General features: G+C 38.4%; 1 protein-coding gene across 1 annotated transcript in view; it reads right to left on the minus strand.

Moving 5' to 3' along the window:
- The window catches only part of CNTRL (centriolin), a 4,034,091-nt gene that overhangs the window by 2,102,377 nt on the left and 1,909,261 nt on the right, over nucleotides 1–22,453 (minus strand). The window contains 1 exon segment of the mRNA XM_044058259.1: nucleotides 15,693–15,872. Within this exon segment, the coding sequence (XP_043914194.1) occupies nucleotides 15,693–15,872 (180 nt within the window).

Genomic DNA, 22,453 nt, shown 5'->3' on the forward strand with positions numbered 1-22,453 from the left:
GAGGCTTTCCCAGGTAAAGGACAGGGCATCCACTTTCCAAGCTTGACTGTGGGGAGTTCTGGTGCACAATTTGTTCAATTGGTAGTTCTGAGGGGAGGCAAACAGATCTACCTGTGGTGTCCCCCATTTGTTCCTTAACAGCTTGAATATTTTGGGTTCCAGTTTCCATTCATGTGGGTCCATGAGATTTCTGCTTAAGTAGTCTGCCAGTAAATTTAGTATGCCTGGCAGGATTTGAGCTTGCAAGTTCACTTGGTAGCTCAAGGCTTGTGTCCCACAGAGCCATGGCTAGTCTGCAGAGTGGGTAGGAATGGGTTCCCCCTGCTTGTTTATGTACCACATAACTGTGGTGTTGTCTGTCTTTACCAATAGTTGTCCAGGAGGAATAAGGCCTTTGAAGGCTATTAGAATATTCTGTACAGATAACATTTCTTTTTCATTGAAATGCATGTGCATCTGCTTTGGGTTCCATTTGCCCTGAATGCACTGTCCTGCCATGTGAGCCCCCCATGCATAGTCTGATGCGTCTATTGTTAGGACTTGGATGGCAAGGGGTAGAGTGAAAGGGAGTCCCTTGTTGTGGTAGCAGGCCTCTGCCCACCAAAGAAACTCTGCCCTTAGACAAGGAATGACAGGAATCATTGTTTTCAGGTCCTGAGAATGTTGACACCGTAGACTTTTTAGATACCACTGAAGTTTCCTCATAAGCAGTCTTGCATAAGGAATTAACAGAATGCAAGAGGCCATGAACCTCAGAGCTTGCAGGATCTTCCTTGCAGATAGCTAGGTTTTTGTGGCCAGAAGTTTGAAGTAGGTTGTCAAATAAACTTTTTTCTCTGGAGTGAGGAATGCCATCTGGGAAGTTGTGTTCAAGCTTGCTCCCAGAAATACAATCTGTTGGCAGGGTACTAGGTGTGATTTGTTTCTCGTTGATGGTGCACTCCAGTGAAGTTAGAAGTTTCTTTACAAATGCCAGGTGTAGTAATAGCAAGTCCTGACTCTCTGCATGAATCATGCAATCATCCAAGTATGGGTAAATCGGAATATTTCTTTGTCTGCAGAATGGAACGGCTGGAGCTAGGCACTTTGTAAATACCCTGGGCGCAGTAGATAAGTCAAAGGGAAGTGCAGAGAACTGATAGTGCATGCAGCCTGCCCTGAAGCGTAGGTATTTTCTGCAGGATTCCCTTATTGGGATGTACAGGTAAACTTCTTTTAAGTCTAGTGTTGCCAGTCAGGCTCCCTTGGCTAGCATAGTAAGAAGCTGTTGAAGAGTTAGCATTTTGAATTTTGGAATCACAAGAAAGGTGTTGAGAATACGCCAGGGGTTTTCTTTTCTGGGAACCAGGAACAGTCTTGAATAAAAACCTTGTCCCCTTTGTTCTGCTGAGACAGGCTGAATAGCTCTGATACTGAGGAGAGAAAGTACTTGTTTTGGGGCGTCCGCCCACTGGTTTGGGGGGAGGTCTGGCCATCCCCCTGGTGTGGGGAGTGAGTAGAAGTGGAATCTGTATCCTAGGGAAACTATGTTTAAAACCCATTTTTTGGGTAATGATTTCCCAGTTTTTTGCATGCAGGGCAAGCTTTCCTCCTAAGGGAGCAAGTAATTGAGCAAGGCTTGGAAGAGTTTAGGATAAGTCATTGTGCCATTTTTCCACAGGGGGTGGCTTACTACTCCCTGCTTTGGAAGTGGGAGGCCCCCACTGCTTAGATATGTGTGCAGCCTGACAATGAAGTCTTGGTGGTCTGCTGCGCCTGCGTTTGGACTGAGAAGGCCTGGTAGGGACTGGAAAAGACCAGTTTTTTGAAGGCCAATGCCTAATGAATCTAGGTGGCCATACTTGTAAGAAATCTTTGACAGTTTGCATAGATTTAGCTTTTTCCTCCATCCTTTTGAGGATGATTTCTGCTTTGTTGCCAAACCGGCGCTCTTGGTTTAAGGGTGCATCCAGTAATGTAGCTTTAACATGATCTGGCAAGTTTTGTTCCTCAAGCCAAGCATGCCTTCTAAGTACAGACCCAGTGACAGCAGCCCTGCAAGATGCGTCTAAAGCATCAAAGCCACATTGCAAAGTATGTTTACCAACTTGGTCAACAGAATGCATTAACCCTTGTAAATCTTTTTGTTCAGTACAGTCAGGAATCAACATCATTTTCTGTTTAATTAGTCCCATAATATGCTGCAGATACTTTAACATATGAAACTGGCAATTTAAAGCCCTAATGGCCAAAGTAGCAGAAGTGTATACCTTCTTACCCCATCTGTCTAAAGCTCTAGAATCCCTATCAGAAGGGGTAGGATTTTTGGCAGTAGTAGCCTTAATGCCTTCAGGTCCTTGGGAAATAGTCTCTGGATCTGCAGTAGGATTCTTGAAGAGGAATTTGTGAGAGTCAGGTACTCTGTAGTACCCTGTCAGGTTTCCTGGGAGCTCGAGGCAAAGTGTCTGGGGTAAGGCTGGATTCCAAGAAAACATCATCTACAATCTCCAGAACAGGAGGGATAGCTAGAGGCCTGTGTTGAGGCAGGATTAAAAATTCCCTAAGTCTATTTTTGGACTGAGAACAGTCCTGGCTTTCCCAGCAGAAATGCTCCCTAAGGGTATGCAAGGTTTCCCCAAAAGAAAAGTCTTCTGGAGGGGAAGCAGAGGGAATGGAATCTTCTGCATCAGAATCCTCATATGTAGATAAGGGTAAATCCTGGTAGTCAGAAGAACAGAGATATCAGATTCCAGATCAGAAGAATCAGAAAGAAAATCAGTTCTAGGTCTCTTAGAGGGCGAAGGCTGGCTTCCCCTAATTAAGGTAATAAGGTCTTCAGCCATTCTAATCATTTGTTTTTGAGGCATATGGGTCTGGGAATGCACTTTGGTCATCGGTTTTCTAGGCGTAGTGTGAGCTTTAGGCCTGAGGAATTTGGAATTCTTAGCTTGAAACAAAGTCGTTGGTTTAACATGAAAATCGGTAGGCCTGAATACAACCTCAGAAGCCGGCGCCTGCACAGTAGCTCTGGACCCATCCAAAGTAGAGACATCCACAGGTTCCATGGTCGAAGAAGCATCTCGTGGCATACTGGACTCCGAATGGGTCTCAGTAGAGGCCTGCGAATCTGTAGTAGTGGGTATCAGGGGCTGCGAAAGCACCTCACTGAGTACCGGCAGACTGGAGACTAGCTTAATGGAAGCATCATTGGCAGTTTTGGACCTATGTGGTCTCTGTCTTTATCCTTATGTTTTTTTCAGAAGATCGACAGTTGGATGGATTAACAAAGCCTTTTCCGAGTACGGAGATTGAGAACAAAAGTATTTAGCTACAAAAATAGCCTGATGAAGAATAGTTCGGGCATTGAACAAGGCACAAAACTGACAGCGAGGGACGTCGTGGTCTGGGCCTAAACAGGTGATGCAGTAAGAATGAAAATCTCTATGAGGTATTTGCTTTCTACAGGCAAGACAATTGTTATTTTTTTCTGACATCGGTTATAGCAAGAAAAAAGGATCCCCAACGGGTATTTATCTTTTTGAAGACTTCAGGTCTGAAACTCGAAAATGACCGGCACTTGTGAACTGCTTCTGCTTCGGGCACCGCACGGCAAGAAAGACTGATGTAACGGCGTCAGCTGCATGTTTTATACCCCTGACAACCTGAAGTCATGAAAGAAGCGACAGCATCCGACGCAGAAATCCGAAGACTCTGGTATTCAGGCCGGCTGAGGGCTATCTGCAGGCAGATAACCCAAATGTGATGACTGCAACAGTGAAACACGAAGAACATCAGGGGGTTGTGCTGTAATCAATTTTGCCTGTCAATGTTACACACACTAGTTTTAGTCATAGCACACCAGCACCCCCCCCCTCTGACAGGTACTCTCTAATATATAAAATATTTTTTTAAAAATTGTTACATGACAAGGAATGACAATATAGTGCATTTGTATCATCACTGCTCTTAATGGCATAGTAGTGTTCACATATTCCGGTCTTTATCTGTCTCTTAGTTTTACCAGTATAAAAAACTGTCACCTGTGATGCACAGAACAATGTAAACCACACCATGTCTCTTAAGATTACATCCTTACATTAGTGCTGACAGTCCATGGATAAGACTTAACCACAATGCAAGGGTTTTACTTTGGCTGTTTGTATTCAAGGAATGCCTGATGCTGTATTAGGATGAAAAGTGCTTACTTCCATTAAAACTGTGTGCAGCATTGCACATGAAATATTTTGCTTTTCTAATACGTGGAAGTAATATATATTTTTAATCAGAATGGCTGCTTTACCAATATTACACACGGAATATAAATGGCCCTGCAGGTATGGACAAAAAGCAAAGAATGCTGACCCATATTAAGAAGTGTAAGGTGCAAATAGTAATATCATATAAGGCACGCATGGAAAGAAGTCAGCATATGAATTTGACAATAAAAGAAGATTTCAGAGTATTTAGCAGAATACCAAGGATAAAGAAAAATGGAATTAATAACAAAGATTGCAACTGGGGGCTCCAACAGTGACAGAAGAGAAGAGAAGAAAAAAGACAGTAATTGTAGACTTGTGGTAGTAAAAGGTTACTGACAGGGGCAACGGACTACACTGTCATGTACTTATGCTATTTCTATGCCACATAAACTGCTACTATGGAGCTTATGAGGACGTTGGATGAAATAATATGTTTGCAGCAGGGAATATTATTTATTGATGGGGACTGGAGTCTGACTTGCAATAGTCAGGCTGTATTAGGGAGACCCAGAAGGGGAAATACAGGAAAACAGGGTACATCTGAAGAAACGTATAATATTTCTATGGAAGATGTGAATTCAGTAGCAGGAACTCAAACAGAATTTAAATATTATTCTCCAAGGTACAATAACTGGGCTAGACTGGAGAGAAATATTTCACAGTAGCATGTCTATTTAATTGAAAGTTCTGAAATACATTCATAAATATTTCAGATTATGCACCATTAAAAATTAAAGTACAAATTCAGGGTAATGAAGCAAAAATGAGACGCTGGTGTTTTCTACTCATCTAACTCAATTAAGGAATGGGTAGTGAAAATGATTTAAGAGTAATTAAGGAAGACAAAAATTTCTTCAAAAGGGCTAGTGACTAAGGTAGAAAAAATGAAAATGAAGTTTAACAACATTGTAGAAATAAAACAGAAAAATATATGGGAAATAAATCATATGATGTATCTAGAGGGAGTAACAAAGGCTAAAGTATTGCAAAAGGGGAATCACAAAGGATAAGAGCAAATGAAGAGTGCTAAAAGAAAAATAAGGGAGTATTTGAATAATACGAATGAATTAATAAAGGGTACTATTAAACAAATATTTTTGATAACAACTAAACATCACAAAAACGTTTAGCACAACTTATGCAACAAAGGTTATTGGCAGACACAGGGGGCTCTTGACAGGAAATATGGCCAGAAACCCTACATTGGGTATTACAAGTAGTTCAAAACTTTAATGAAATTTCATATACAGAAGCTGAATGCAGAAAGCAACAAAAGGCACAAATGGAAATATTTATGGAAGGCTGAATTATGTCAAAGTTAAAGGAAGATGAGGATTAACCTTAACAGCTAAGAAAGTAAGAGATGAGATATCAATAATGGTGTTGTATAATCACTCAACAGGGAAGTCTCCAGGAACAGATGATATTCCTGTTGAAGGAATAAGATAAATTCAATAACAATATCAATTCTACTACATAACAAGGGTATAATAATTTTCTATTTTCTCTTTTTTATTTTTTCCAAGGGATGAGGGAAGGAAGGGGTATGTTGTGACAACTAAATTACTTTACATAATTGGTTGGCATATGAATAAAGATGTAAGAGAATGATAAAGGTCTGCCCATTTTTTTTTTTTTTTGGTTCGGGGGATACCAACATCTTGGAAGAAAGCTGCTACATTATCCAAAAAGGGTAATGACCCTTCACATCCAGGTTCGTACTGACTCATTTCAATTTTAAACCATGATTATACATTGTTTCACACCTTTCAACAATACCAAAGTCCTCTGTATTTACCAGTTTTGAGGGCAAAATAATAGGGTGCCAAGAATTCCCGAGTGGCCCCCTTCAATTCTAATTTTTTTTTTTATTTTTATTTATAAGTTTAAATAATGGCTGACATCACCATGCATTGCCAGCTTATCCCGCAACGTTAACAACGTGCAGAGGCATGCGTGATGACAGCATCTTCGTGAAGCAGTGGACAGCCTGTTGTTGGACTACCGTTTAGAGACTCTCAGACTGATCTGTCTATAATTTTGATTGTATTAACAGCTGAAGCAGCAGCGGGAGACTGACTCAAAGGTGCAGACCCCAGACTGGAGTTGTACTGTGTGTGTGAACTATGCAGTTTTATTTAATTTAAGTTAAATAACGTTTGCAGAAGGAAGAGTCATTCCACCTAGACCCAGTACCCACCCGCTCACCTGTGTCCGCAGTACAAACATGACCCTTTCCATTCCTACGTCAGGAATCTGGACGAGAACTTAAGATTTACTTTCAAAGATCTCTACCTCCTCCAGGTAAGTGAAAAAGAATTAAAAAAAAAAAAAAAAAAAAAAAAAAGTGTTATACATATCGCAGTCTTCATTACAAATAATGGAAAATGTAGTTATTTTTTTTAATGGGAGTTGTATTACAGCTTTTTTTTAAAGCCTAAATGTCTTAACTAATTTCCCCCACTTGAGCTCTGGAAGTTTGTACTCCATCATCTGATGGCTGCATTCTATGCAGTCTGTTTTTTCTACGTGTTCAATATCATGTGCTTTAACAGTTTTGATATCTGTATATCTGTCTATAGATAGATACATAAACTGCTCTATTTGCAAACTATCTTTGATCTCCTTTTTTTTTTTTGCCTTGTCAGAATATATTTTTTTTGGTCAGTGTGCTCTGTGATCTCCAAATCTGTATAGGTCATACCCCTCATCCATAAGTTTTATACACATTCATATACCTGTTGCAGTTTTATATGCAGCTTTAGCGTGATGATCAGTCACAGAAACACAACACATTTATTTATTTAAACTGCATCTTTTTATCTGTTTTACTCTGCTCTGCCCACTTGTTCATTTATTCCAAGCCACAGCAGATCCAGAATCCTTTCTGCAGTTTTCACATACTAAAATGTTTTTGAAGTAAAGCACTTTAAATAATTTTATATATTATTTATTGCATGTTTAGCGTATTAAATCTACAGGGTGATGAATTTACATTTGTCTCCCCCCCAACACACAGGTTATTTTGTGTCTTGAGCAGGAAAGCCATTCACAATTGTAGACTGATCAGATCAAGTGTTATTCCTTTAAAGGAATTAAACAAATTGGAATAAGACGTGTTTGGGATGTATTAATGACTTGATAAACTACATATTTTCATAAGAAAGTGGCTACGAGTATGTAAATCGTGTGCAGATTTCTTACAATATGCCAGCGTAATTAAACTATTTACTGACCACCTCTCAACTCTTGCATCTTGAGTTAAGGACAACATCCAAAATAATTAGGAATTGTTTTAAGTACTATTACTGATGAGAATTTCTGAAAATAATTTCCAATTTTAGGACAGATGGAGCAAAAGTTTGAGAACAAGTTAGTGGCATCCCTCCAAAATCTGGAAAATTGACCAACTCGGGTGGTATGTTTTCCACCTTTTGTAGCTGAATGAATATAAGTGGCAAGTGTGAGTGCTCAGTGGAGGACTATAGACTTTAAAGCTCAAGTTAATTGACTACCCAGCTTGTGGCTGTCAGTTATGTGATTGCTGTACATGGCTTGAGGGTCTAGTGAGTGTATTTATTTTGGTGAAGAATGTGTAGTATAGTTTAAACTTTTGAATTATTAATGAAAGTATGCAAACGTAATATCAAATGCTTAGGATAATTCTCGAGATGCACTTGGAAGTATCACTAGAGTTTAATAAGTTAAGATTAACATATAGTCATACATGGAACTCATATAGAACAACAGATTCACTCTACACCAGTTCAGTATGGATAGTAAATTTAATTTGGAAATGTCTGCATGGTGTTTCGAGGTGAAGCCTATATATTTCTCTTTCGACGTCTTACTAGTTTTATAATGAAGGTACTCTATAGGAATGTTGTACTGTCATGTTTCTTTAACACTGGCTGTATCTGTTGTCGAAATGTCATACCATCTTGTTTCTTTAACACTGGCTGCATCTGTTGGGTCAACTTGGGTGCCATTTTTGGCTCATTTAGCAGGTATTAATTCAAACGTCATGTTCATGAACAAAGATTTACAGCTGTTTGCGCATCCAGCAAATGAGTTTAGATGCTGTATATGTATAGATGGATTGTGCTAGTAGTTTATTTAAGTATGATGCAGTAATGACATTCAGTTCTATTGTTCTGTACTCAATAGACTACAGTCATACTTCTCAACCTGGAATCATCAAAAATCTGAAGCAGTTTATTACATTTTTATAAAAGAAAATTGTATTTTAGTTTTGCATAAGTTCAAAGTTTGATACAAGTTCAAATATTAATATAAATGAAACACTATTGTTCTGTTTATATTTTGTGTAATATTTTGTCTGCTCTTCAATTTGCATTTAAAAGATGTTATCCCACAATTCCACCGAAGCGGGCAAGGTTACGTAATTATGCATGTAAATTTATGTTAATCAGCATACAGATTTTGGCCAATTGTACCTATTTTTCATGGGCCTTTATCCAGATTTTAGATGATTCTAAGTTGAGAGGTATGCATTGCGGATGTCTACACAGGCTAGGACAATGGCAAAAGTACTGCCAAAATAGACAGATATGGCTTAATGTGGTTTTGTGGAGGGGGAAGCAAACATTTGACAACATTAATACAACAATGATGATTCAGAAAGAAGCATAGTATAAGAAAACTCTGCTACTGTTGGTGACTCAGTGTAGAGAAAGCATCTAACAGAGTCACCTGGGATTTTATCAGTGGCAATGGTGGCATGTGTACTCCCAGATAGAATAAAAAGGTTAATAAGGAATTTATATTAAGGTTCAAAGGCAAAAATTAAGGTGGGAGGAATACCCTCTTTGGCAAGCTGTGTTTGAAAACAGCAACCAAGCCGGGATGTCCTCTTTCCCATTTGTTTGCTTTATATATTTATATTAGCAAAGACAATATGGGAATGACATGACAAATCAAGGATATATGGTATGGGTATTTACGAAAAGTTAGCTTTATTTGCAGATGATATTATTTTTTATATGATAATTTCAGAAAAAGACATTGCTATACCCTAAACAGACTTTAGAATATTCTTCCTCAGGAGGTTTGATTGAAAAGACAGAGGTGACTGGGAACATGATTTTTGGGAAAGTAACACGTTAGCATATTTTAAAAAATCCCTAGAGTCCTTTGTCATAAATGTTGAGGGAGCAAATTGTAGTAACTAAGGAAATTATATTTTTGTGCTGCGATATAGGATCTGAATGTCCTAAACAGAGCAAGGCCTTACTAAGTTAGTTCTACTACTAGCTGCTAAAAAGCAATTATTGGAAAATGGACATTAAATGCGAATTCAAATGCTATTTTAGTTAATGAATATGTTACAGCTGGTATATGACATTGAGGTGTGATCATTAGAATAGGGAAGGAGCACATGACATACAAGTAAATTGAATTTGTGGGAACACTGCATGAACAATAATGTTCAGGAGAAGGAATGAGCTTTAAGGGAAGGGAGCAATTTAGGAATTTATGTAATATGCAGGAGGGTGTAAAAATTGTTAAAAAGAAAATGTAAAGTGAATGCAAATAAAAAATGCTAATATCATTTGCTTTCTTTCCTATTAATATATTAGTACTCATGTCATACTTTAAAATGTAATGATTCAGTCAAGACATTTAAAGAATGATGAAATCCTAACTAGTTTTGTGAGTCCTTTAATGTATTTTTTGGGATAGGGTGTGTTTTATTGAATACATCAAGTTAACAGCAGGGGATATGGAAATTAAAATGGGACTGACTCAAAAGATTGCTTTTCTCCTTGGATGTGGTTTCCCATAAGATTGTGGTTTAAATTGTTCTTTTATTATTATCAAAAAGTATTGGTGTTTCTTGTTCAGCTACTGTTAGTACCAATACTGCATACTTAAAATTTGCTAAAGAAAAACACAGAAGGCCAGTGAAAGTGTTTTTGTTACTCACACTGACTGAAATATTCAAACTTTTTTAAAGTAAGCAATTATATTCTTTGTTGATGACAGTGTGCGGTGGGATCTGTACCTTGTATTCTGTATTCAAATGTCCTTCATATACAGATAGCACTACAACATCCTTTGATTAGCCTTTTAAATGAACAGATAGTCTCATTAAATGGTCTTGCTCATGCAGTCTTAAAGTGATAATTTCCCTACAGCTACTTGGAAGTTCAGACATATTCATATTGTGTTTGAGATCCTTTGTCATCGCAGTTGTCCATTTAACTGCCTTATTTCTTTTTTCCATAATCAATCTTTATTATTTTTTCCGAGTTATCATACAATATTACAGAAAACCAAGAAAACAAACAATGCCCAAATGAAACTTATAGAAACAATACTACAAAATATATACACTATATACATGAATGCTTCCATCAATTAAACAAAGTCAATATAAAAAGATAAGAACTTCTGACAGGAATATTAAAAGATCATTTGTTAATATACTAAATAATTAATGTTGAACAAAAATTTTAAACATATATGTCCAGGAGTTAAGTGGATTCAGAACATTAAGCCAACAGAATATTGAAAATTTTCTCTCATATTTTCGGATTATTTATGTTTTTCCTATGATCCTTAATTAATAATTTGTGAGCTAAAATATGTTTTATCGCTAAACCTTTAAAGTTATCCCATGAAGTCTGGGATGGATTCAACCAACTTGTAGCTATATAAAGTTTCATTAACAAGAAAATATTTATAAGTATAATTATTTGGGATTTATCCAAATTATTCGGAGGGATATGTAGGATCATAAATTCCCAAGAAAGTGTAGAGTGTTGATAACCCATCTTTTGTAATTGAATTTTTAGGGAATTCCAAAGTTTATATATGCATTTACAGCTCCAGAACATGTGTAAGAGGTCAGCCACTTGATCATTACAGTATGGGCATTTAGGCGAATTTTTAGAATTGAATTTATGCAGGCTAAGATGAGTATAATAAGCATTATTAAGAATCATCAATTGGGTAAATAATAACTTCTGAAGAGATATTGATTTTATAGTTAAGTTAATTGCTTTTAGTATTTTATTATCTTCTATCAATGGCATTTTTTCCCTCCAGTATTTTGATACCAGTATTTGATTTTGATATTTCAAGTCTTTTACCAATTTATATGTAGAGGTTATATATTTGGAATCTTGTATAAGAGTTTGCCATAAATTTGAACAAATGGTTAAATCTTCATCCTTAATTCTAACATCACTAAAGAAACTTATAGAAAGATCCTTAAACTGTCTAAGTATAATTAAATAAGATTTAGGAAGGCTCGTCTCCTTTAAAATATCATGTATTGAGAAACAGAGATAAAGGTACATATCAATTAAAGTTAAATTAACTGTAAGTGGACATTTTTTAAGATTTATCAGTTGATTATTGATTTTCAAATTTGGGTTCTTGTGAAAGCGTTGAAAAGTCATCATATGCTGCAAGAGATTTAATGATTAAAAAAAGTTTTGTATCAATCTTATGTATTATCTAATATGCTCCATTAAAAGATATAATTTAAAATTGTCTTTATTTAAAAAGGATAATGCCTTGGGGTTAATATTCAAACTTACAACATGTTTATAATTCAGAACCAACCAATTTGGTGCCCATTTACTACTGGCTGTGTCAAAGTTAGTGATTCTTAAAATCCTATTAGAATGTATTATTAAGTAATATAATTCAAAATTAGGTAAATCAAGCCCACCTTTATTCTTTGGAGTCATCAATTTATCATAAGATATTCTGGTTTTCATAGGCTCCCATATAAATTTAGTCAATTCCGTATGAATCTGTTTAAAGAATTTCTTAGTAATTAACACTTGACTAGCTCGGAAAATATATAATATTCTGGGGAGTACATTCATTTTAATAATTGAAACCTTTGCCATTGTTGGTAACTTTAAATTATTCCATCTTTTTAAATCAGACAATATATGATCCCAAATTAATTTAACATTATTAACATAGAAATCTCTATTATCTGTGGAAAAGATAATACCCAAGTATTTTATTTTCTCTTCAGATTTTATATGTCCTACCAATGGTAAAAGCGAAAAGGGTTTTGGCATTTTTAAAGGAAATAAATTGTTTTTTTTTAAGATTTATTTTGTAGTTGGATATCTCTGCAAATTCCTCCACCGCTTTCAAAATTTTCTTGGTATCTGAGATAGGTGTTGTACAGTAAATATTAAGGTCATCTGTAAAAGCAGCCATAGATATTTTAGTACCATAAATTATTGGTTCATTATAATATGTATTTTGTTTAAAATGTAAGAATAAAGGTTCTAAATATAAATTGAATAAAATAGGACATAAAGGACAGCCTTGACGAGTTCCGTTTTTGATTTGTATTCTTTTGGAAAAAATTGTATTAATATATAAAGTTGTGTAAGGGTTGTCATATAATTTTTGTAATGTTGAAATAAAATCTTGAGGTATATAAAAATATGGTAAAATATCAAACAAAAATTTTAAATTAACTCTGTCAAAAGCTTTTTGTGCATCAATTATAAGTGCATACACATTACAATTCCTATAATTGGCATAAGAAATGAATGTATGAAGTGTTAAAGTATTATCGGTAGTTTGTCTGATATTTATAAATCCAGCCTGTTCATTAGATATTATTGAATCTAAAACCTTCTTCAACCTATTAGCTAAAACAGAGGTCAAAATTTTCATATCTATATTTAAAAGTGAGATAGGCCTATAATTATCCGGGTTTAGAAAGTCTGCATTTTCTTTGGGTATAAGAATTGTTCTAGATGCATTACAGTGAGGATCATTAACTTTATTATTGGTTATATAATTAAATACAAGTGAAAATATTTTGCCAAAATTATCACAAAAGGTTTTATAAAACTCAGTAGTCAGACCGTCCGGTCCTGGTGCTTTATGAGATTTCAACTTTTTAATTGTGTCTATTATGTCCTCAGAGGAGATTGGTTTGATTAAATCTATTTGCTATTTTTCACCTATTTTCGCAAAAATAATTTTTTGTAGAAAATCATTATTAGTCTTATTTGTAGGTAATTCCTGATGGCCTCCATAAATTTGAGAAAATATTAATTCAAAGGTATTCATAATATCTTCGGATTTTGTATATCTTTTATTATTAAACTGTATTTCGGGAATTTGAGAAGGTGTTTTCACTTGATTAATAATACGAGCTAGAGTCTTTGATGGGGTTTGAATATGGTTAGCATACTTTACCAATAAATTATGTTCATGAAATGACAACCTACTATTTTGGAACATAAAAAGATCCTTTTGATATTTTAATAGTTCTGTTTCAGTTTGTTTATTATAATCCCTAATTAAATCTTGATCTAATACCTTCATTTTAGTTTCCAATCTTTGTGTCTCTCTATCCTGTGTTTTTTTTATAAAACGTAGCTTTTTGAATAAAAATCCCACTTACTTGTGCTTTGGTTGTCGCCCACTCAATATTGGGTTTATGTTGCTCTTTGGAGAAATTAACTAATAGAAGATTAAGAATCGCTTGAATTTCCTGAATTATATCCTCCTTATTTAACAAATTTGGATTTAAAGACCAATTATACCCTCTGTGTCTTAGACTATTACTGATGTCTTTATTAAAACTTAATATAATTTTAGAATGATCCGATAAGTATCTAGCTTGTATATGTACATAGGGATCAGAATTAATTAGTATCTCAGAAATCAAGAAAAAATCTATCCTAGACCACATCTTATGACAACTTGAGTAAAATGTAAAGTTGTTAGTGTTATATTTATTATTTACATATTTAAAGGGATCATATAATTTAAAATCAGCTTTAAGTTCACTTAAAGCTATTACTGCTTGATTATTGAAAGACCTATGTGAGCTTGATTTATCCATTTTAGGATCTTGATACGTATTCCAGTCACCTCCTATGATTATATAACAACTGTTATATTGATTCAGAATAGGGTAAAGTGATGCTATAAAAAGCTGCTGATTAGTACATGGTGCGTATATATTAAGAAGTAAAACAGGTTTATCAAAAGGGGTGGATGACAGAATAACGTAACACCATCTTCCCTCTTTGTCTATTTTGGAGTCTAAAATATTACCAACTGCCTTATTTCTAATACAGTGCTTTGACTTGCACATAGAAGTACAAATGTAATATCTATATTTGTGATGTGATACTGGCAAAGTTCAAGCCCTCTTATGCTAGTGCTATGATTATACACAAGACTGTTCATCAAAAATGCAGTGTATTAGGAACAGTCAACAATGAAAGCATTGCAGTGGTTAACTAAACACTCACTGCAATTTGCTAACAGTGCTGAGGGATTACTGCTTAGGTAGCGCAGTTTAAACCAATACTACACAATAACACAATCCCATTCTACACCAATGTACCCCTATGTAAGATGTTGCACCTCAGTCTTATTAATTAATCTGCACCAATCTTAACACATCCACTGCATTACAAATCTAGTTTTACCTTTTGAATTTGATTTGTTATCCCAATAAGTGAAGCGATTAATTTTAAACACTTTTAGCCACACTTTGGGCTACAAGGGAAACAATGAAGGCAGTATATATTTAGTTTAAAGCAGACATTCCAGTGAAAACTCATGCAGGCGAGGAACCAAGCATACTCCACAAAAAAAGTAAATGAATGTCAGGACTTAACTCTAGAACATGGAGCTATTAGAAATTTAATTTAACCACCATGGTATATCACAGTGTGGCTACAGCTTGAGACTACTACCACTCAGCCAACTGAAATGCTTTCAATGACCACAAGTTGCATCATCAATGGTTCATGCATCCTCCGTGTTCTACACTTGCTGGATTTTATGTTTGTCAGGAAGTTAACTCATGCTTGAAACTGAAATATTTATAATACTAGGAGGGGGACAGTAGATGCAGCCTTATAAAATATGGTTTGTGTTTCTATGTTTTCAGTGACATTTTGATGTGTTTTAAATTGTACTGTCAATACATTTGTAGTTCTTTTTGTGGGGTGGGTTGGTGTACTCTGATTCAGTATGTTCTTAAAGATGCCTCTTCTCTTATATCTGGTTTTGCTGGTTTCCTCTGACTATGAAGTATAACTATATTTTTTGCTTCTATAATATAAATCACACATAATTAGGAACTAGATGTTTGAAAAATTATTTATAAATTAACTTAACAGCCTAATGTCAAAGGTACAGAATAAAAAAGTGTGACAAATTTTGTATGCACGTCTCTTTAGAGTCTCTGAAAAGAATTTTAACACAACTTAATTTGCTGTAATCACTAGGTTTAAACTTCCACTCTGCATGCTTGACAAATGCTAACTCTTACAAGATGGCTTACTTAAGGTCTTGAATTATCAAAACTACTACTTTACAGTAAAACAGACAAAAAACATGTAATTTCTTTTCAAAGAAAAATCACAGGTTTTAAAAAAATGACCCACTATTATGCATAAATAAGTAAAGAATAAGTACCTCAGCCCTGTCTTGACTGATCTTTTGAACAGTGCTGTGAAGAGACTTCAGCTGGTCTTTGGTAGCAGAAAGCTGCTTAGCTGCCATTTTATCTGCTGTAGCCATAGCCTTCTTCAGCTCATTCAGCTCTTTATCAAGCCCACGTAGTTGAACCTGGGTCCTGGCATCATCCAATTTACTCTATAGTAAAGAAAGACAAAAATGGTCAATACCACTTTGCACTGCCACCCAAAAGATCAGAGAACTCACATTATTGTAGTGTGTGAATGACACAGCAATATAAAGGCTCATGTGGCATTTAATAAATACTATAATTTCAATGTTATCTCAGTTTCTGAATTAAATGGTAAAAAGAAGTTTTGTCTTACCATAATGTTCCATCTGTGTTGTTGATCTTCATTAATTCATCACTGATGGGATGTCGGCTCCATCTTCAGAACCAAGTCGGCCTTATACCAAGCTCACTCCAGCCAAAAACTCTCGAGCTAAGCTTTTACACATAGTGCCCATCTCCGTTACCTCAGATCGAGTTTGCCCTTTATTAGTAAAGCAGAGGCAGTTTCTGCGCAAGTGCCATAACTCAGCACTTGGACCCAAAGTATCCCCCTGGAGCCTTTGAAGGGGGAAAAAGGGAGGGATGTGATGAATGAATGAAGATCAACATCACAGATGGAACTTTATGGTAAGACATATCTTCATTCCCTTGATCACTGATGGGACAGAGTCCCCAACTACCTTGTATTCCTTGGGGGGCCCTTATGTAAGAATATTCCCAAGCACCATGCAGCCAAAGGACGCTCTTCCCCTGGAGACCAGATCCAGTTTGTAATAAGTAATAAAGGTATGAGGAGAAGCCCATGTCGCTGCTGCACAGACATCGTTCATGGAGGCTTTAGAATGGAAGGCTACAGAAGTTGCCATCGACCTGGTAGAGTGAGCTTTGATTTTCTGTGGTATAGGCTTTTTCTCATGATGATAAATGTAAAGTATGCAATCTCTAAGCCATTTGGATAAGGTCACTTTAGAAACAGAATTTCCCATTTTAGGGCCAGAAAAGGAAATGAATAGTTGGCCTGATTTACGGATCATCTTAGTCCTGTCCAGATAAAAATCTCAATTGTCTATATACATCCAATGAATGCAGACAGTATTCTCCTTTGTTAGTAAAAAAATTTGGGAAAAATACTGGAAGGTCAATAGTTTAATTAATGGAGAAATACAAAATGACTTTGGGAAGAAAGGTAGGGTTCGTCCGGAGTGATATTCTGTCCTTGTGAAAGATAAGATAGGGCTGATTACTGCAGAGAGCGTGGAGCTCTGAAATACATCTAGCTGACATGATGGCGACCAGAAAAAGGGACTTCCATGATAAGAATTTGATGTCACATTTTACTGCAGGCTCAAAGGGGGTTGAGTCAAATACTGAAGAACTAATCTGAGGTTCCATGGTTCAACAGGCTGTTTGATTGGAGGTCTGATGTGAGAAACTCCTTTTAGAATGGTTTTGCATAAACGGTGAGTAATCAGGGGAGAATTTCCAAAATCATTATGAAAGTTTGAAATAGCAGCTAGATGTACTACAGACTACAGTAATTGGAACTGAATATGGATCAAGTTTTCTTTTCTTAGACCAAATAGAGAACCTCTTCCATTTGTCTAGCTAGAGTTTTCTGGTGGATAGTTTGTGTGAAGCCAGGACAATATCACTTACTGGAGAGGGGAGCTTATCCTGCCTGGCGATTGGTGGAAGTGGAGAAACCAAGCTATCAGCTTGATACTGGTTAGGTTCGGATGACTCAACCCTTGGGGGTGACAAATCAGGTCTGGAGATGGATCCAGAATTCACGGTCAGAATAATAAGTGAGGCCGGAGGAAGGGGAACCCTACTTGTCAAGGCCATTAAGGGGCTATGAGGATCACTTTGCTTTTCAACCAAAGAGCTTTCTTCAAAAATTGAGGAATCAGAGGGATGGGTGGATAGGCATACAGAAGTCCCGTGGGCCAGTTGTGGATCAGAGCGTCCCTCGGGGACTCCCCCTGCAGGGGAAATAGGGCAAAGTAGCTCTTGCATTTGTGGTTTGACAGGGAAGCGAATAGGTTGCAGCAAGGCTGGCCCCAGTGACGGAAAATTTTTGCCGCTGTGCTGAAGTTGAGGGGCCACTCATGAGGCAGGAGAATACATCTGCTCAGCTTGTCCGCAATCACGTTGGAATCCCCCAGGATATGCGGTGCTATCAGAAAGTGGTTGGAAGCTAACGCCCACTGACAAATTCTCGTGGCCTCTCGACATAGGGGGTAAGACTTGGTTCCTCCTTGTTTGTTGATATACCTTACTACCGACATGTTGTCTGACGAACTGCGATTGTCCTAGAAAGAAGGACAGATTGGAATGCTTGTAACGCTAAAAGCACTGCCCTCAGTTCTAGAACACTGACATGCAGGTTGGCTTCTATTGTGAACCATGTGCCTTGGACTGTCATTCCCTGAAAATGCCCCCCACACAAACACTATCAGGGAAGCATACATGGTCACAGTGGCTTTGGGTTGACAGGGGTGGAAAGGGCGGCTCCAAAGTTCTGTCTTTGACCTCATCCACCAAAGCAGGTCCTGTTTGTAGCAATTGGTTATTTGTACTTGAAAACAGAGGGGGTGATGATTTTTGAACCATTGAGATAACAGAAGCCATTGAAGTATTCTCATGTGAAGTTTTGTGAGAGGCACTATTGGTATAGCAGCTGCCAAAGAGCCTAGGAGTTGAAAGACTTCCCGTACTGAGGCTTTGATTTGGCAGAGTATCGCCCGGAGCCGAAGTCTCAGTGTTTGTAATCTGTAATGTGGAAGAGATACTAAACAGGAGCGGGTGTCGAAAACTGCTCCTATGAAATCTATGGACTGGGTCAGAGTAAGATTGAACTTCTCCCAATTTATTGTTATTCCCAATAGTCTCACCAGGGAAAAAGTGTATTTCAAAGCTGTTATCAGTTGATGCTTGGTGGGGGTGGTAAGGAGCTAATCGTCCAAATATGGAAACACACGGAATCCTTGCAGCCTTAAGTGAGCTGTGACTGCTGCCATGCACTTGGTGAACACTCTGGTGGCTGTTGAGAGTCCGAATGGCAGAGCACAAAATTGGTAGTGATTGGCTCCTAGCTGGAAGTGAAGTAGTCTCCTGGAGCGTTTGTCCATTTTGATGTGGTAATACGTATCCTGGAGATCCATGGAGCACATCTAATCGCCATTTCTCAGAAATGGGAGAATAGACTGAACTGGGACCATCCGGAATTTCATTTGGGTGACAGACTTGTTTAAATTGCTGAGATCCAAAATTGGTCTCCAGTCCCCTGTCTTTTTTGGCACCAAAAAGAACCTCGAGTAGAATCCGGATCCACGTTGCTCTGGTAGGACTGCTTGGATAACTTTTTTGACATAGCCTTTTTATCTCTATAACTGCTTCTTCCCTTTAACTGAGTGGAACTTCAGGAAATCTTGTAGGAGGTTTTGGGTAAACATTTAGGGGAATAGTGTAGCCTCTGGTTATAATCTTCTGTACCCAATGGTCGGTAGATATAGATTGCCAGACAGCATGGTGCAGAGAGAAACGTCCTTGACTGCTTCCAGAGAAAAGCAATCAGGCCATTTTTCAGGAGTGCTGATAGGACTGTCCAAAGAAATAATCTCTGGGTCCCTGGTTATGCAGGCTCCCTCTGCCATGGTAGGGGCATCTTCTGTAAGAGTTACCCCCACTACCCCTGGGGGTATACTCGCCACGTCTGTCATGAAAAGGACCCTGAGAATTTTTGTGCCAAAAGTTTCCATTCCTCTGGTTCCTGGAAAAGAAGCCCTGCGGAGTGGAAAAGCGTACACCTATGGCAGACAGGGTCTTGCCGTTCTTTTCATACCTGGCTAGAGTGTCCTTCACTTTAGGGCCGAACAGGGAAGAAGCTTCAACTGGAGCGTTCAAGAAGGAAGACTTAAAAGGGTCCGCAAAATCACAAAGGCGCATCCAGGCATGCCATCTCATAACTATGCCTGAACCCGCAGCTCTGGCCACCCCTTCGGTTGCATGTGATAACCTCATGGATGAGTTATAGAGATGGATCCCAGGGTTGTGAACTGCAAGGCAACTTTGTCACTTACCTCGTCAGACACCTGTCCTGAAAGAGTTCCAGAGAGTTCGGAGATGAAGTCTCTGTGGAGCCTCATAAAATGTGCTAAATAATTCAAGGACCGTATAGTAAAGGTCGATGAAGCAAAAACCCGCTTCCCCAATTTGTCCACTGCCCAGGACTCTCTGTTGGGCAGGTGAACAGTCTGAATCTCTTTGGTGAGTTCCTTTTTCGTGCTAGCCACCATCACCATAGCATCAACTGGTAAACCCTTAGACCAATGTGGGCTCTCCTTGGGAGGGGATAGGATCTTGTCTGGTCTCCTAGGGATCGGCTCCACACAATCAGGATTCTTCCAAGCACACAGCACCATGAGTTGAACTAACTTGCCTGCAGGTGGGGTCATCCAAGAGGTAGATGGTCAAGCACGGAAAGCCTGCAGAAAGATGGACTCCTCAGAGGAAGGGTTGGTGGACTTCCAGTCACCCCTCTGTTTCAGCATTTCAAGGATGTCCCCAAAGGAGACATCATCAGGAGGTGACCGTGGAGACCCTTCCCCTTCATCGTAATCCGCATCCTCTGTCAGAGGCTCCTCAGGGGAGTCTACATGCTTCCTCTTGCATGACTTCTTCCACGGTGGCTCCTCAGTGGTGACTTCTGAGGAGGACTCAGAAGAAGGGATGACCTGCAATAGGGTTTCCTGCGGCTCTTGTGCCTGATGTCCTGAGGCAGTGACTCGTGTCCGCTGCAGTTCAGGGGGAAGGGATGTCTGGGGTTCCAATGCCAGGGGTATGCTTCCAGAAGCAAATGCCCACTCCATTGCTCAGAAAGGTCTGCCCGAAGAGGGATGGGAGCCCGGAACCGAGGAGGACAACCCAACTCTGTCGAACCTGCTCCCAAGGAAGGAGCCACAATAAGGATTGGTGCCAAAAGAACCCCTGGCACCGTGGACAGAACAGTAGATATGCTTGGAACCGTACTCGGTGCCTAACAGCCTGCAGCCCAATCCTGAACTTGAGGAAGGTTCCGAAGATACCAAAGATCAAAGGGACGGTTCCAAGGCCAAAGCGAGGTCCACTACTGAGATCGAAACAGAGGGTTCCAAAAAGAATGTCAGAGATAGAGACTTTGAAACATGCAAGGTCAAAGGAGGAGAGTAGGATGCAGTCCTTGGAGAAACAGTCCCAGGTCCAGCAAGTGGATGGGTCTTAAACAGAGTGGGGATCCCAATGGCTGTCAGCAGCTGATCCACAAGGTGCACCACATCAAGTTCCGAAAGACTCCTGATGGATCTAGTGGATATTCCCAATGGGTAGTCTGGTCGCTCTAGGAAGGGGCTATATATTTGTCCTAGAAAGGGGTCCACCGATGGGGAATATCAGGTCTATGCACTGGTGTCCAGCAGCACCGCTGTCTCTAGTTTGGAGACAGGAAGCAATGGGGCTAATACAGGGGTAGTAGGTACCACAGATGAATTCAGTGCTGAAAGGGCACTCTGTACCAGAATGGACAAGGATGGCTCAGTCACAAATGGTGTCAAAGTAATAGGTACCAAAGATATGCTTGGTGCTGAAGCTTTACTCAGTGCCGAAGAGGATGAGGCAGTCTTTGAAGTATTGAATGTCGGTGCCGTGGACAATGTTGATACTGAAACAGGCGCCGAAGGCAGTACAGCAGTTGATGGAACCGAGGTTGGTGCCATAGAGATTGACCTAGGTTCTGAAGACATCTTAGGCATTTTAGACTTGGCATGCTTGCCCAAATTACCGGAGGGTGAAGAGGGTACAGTGTGGTCTCTTCCTTTCTTTCTTGGGAGGGGGGAGCCCTCCGTCACAAAAATAGCCTCTGAAAAGGGCATCTTACGGAGGCCCTTCAGAATTAACTTATTTTTGCGCTCATTCAAGGTACGCTGACTGAATCCTTTACAAACAGAACATGGGGGCTGCACCGAGAGATGGGGCATCCCAAACAATACCCACAATCGTCGTGCAAGTCACTGTTAGGCATTGTCCTATTACAAATATGACACAGCTTAAACCCAGATGTAACTTTCTTTTCAGACATAATGATACACACACTCCCAGGTTATAAGGGGAAAAAAAGAGATTTTTTTTAAGTAAAGAGAAAAAAAAGAAATACCTCAAAGGGTAGAGAGAAAGGTCATACCACCAATGGTACCAAGACTACCAAAGGGTAAAAAAAAGGGTAAAAGGGCTAGAGATAGATCATGATATGTAAGATAATAGAAAAAGGAGAGAGGAGGAGACTAATACACTAAGTAAAATTCAGACAACAGTCAAAAAGTCAAAATCTCTCTTCTCAATCCTTTCTAACCTCCTCTGGCTTGATTCTTATACTTATCATGCAATATTTTATATGCTCTACTAATTATTCCTTTTTTAATGGCTGCTTTCTCTCTGCCTCTATTCTTGACATCTATCCTTGATATGGAAGGCAAGCTCTAACCTGTAGTCAAATAAATTCTTGGTGTCCTCCCATTCTATTACCTTTGCCTCTCTAGTTATTTGCTCCCAATAAATAAATGCCAATGTAATTCTCCTCCCAGGCCAGTAGCCCCTTAGTACTACAAATCTACCATTGTCTTTTTTTCCTCTTCTACTACTACTGGAGCTCCTCTTGCAATAAATATAAGAA

This window comes from Protopterus annectens, chromosome 16.part0 (assembly GCF_019279795.1).
Source record: "Protopterus annectens isolate FY-2018-M chromosome 16.part0, PAN1.0, whole genome shotgun sequence".
Lineage (NCBI taxonomy): Eukaryota > Metazoa > Chordata > Ceratodontiformes > Protopteridae > Protopterus > Protopterus annectens.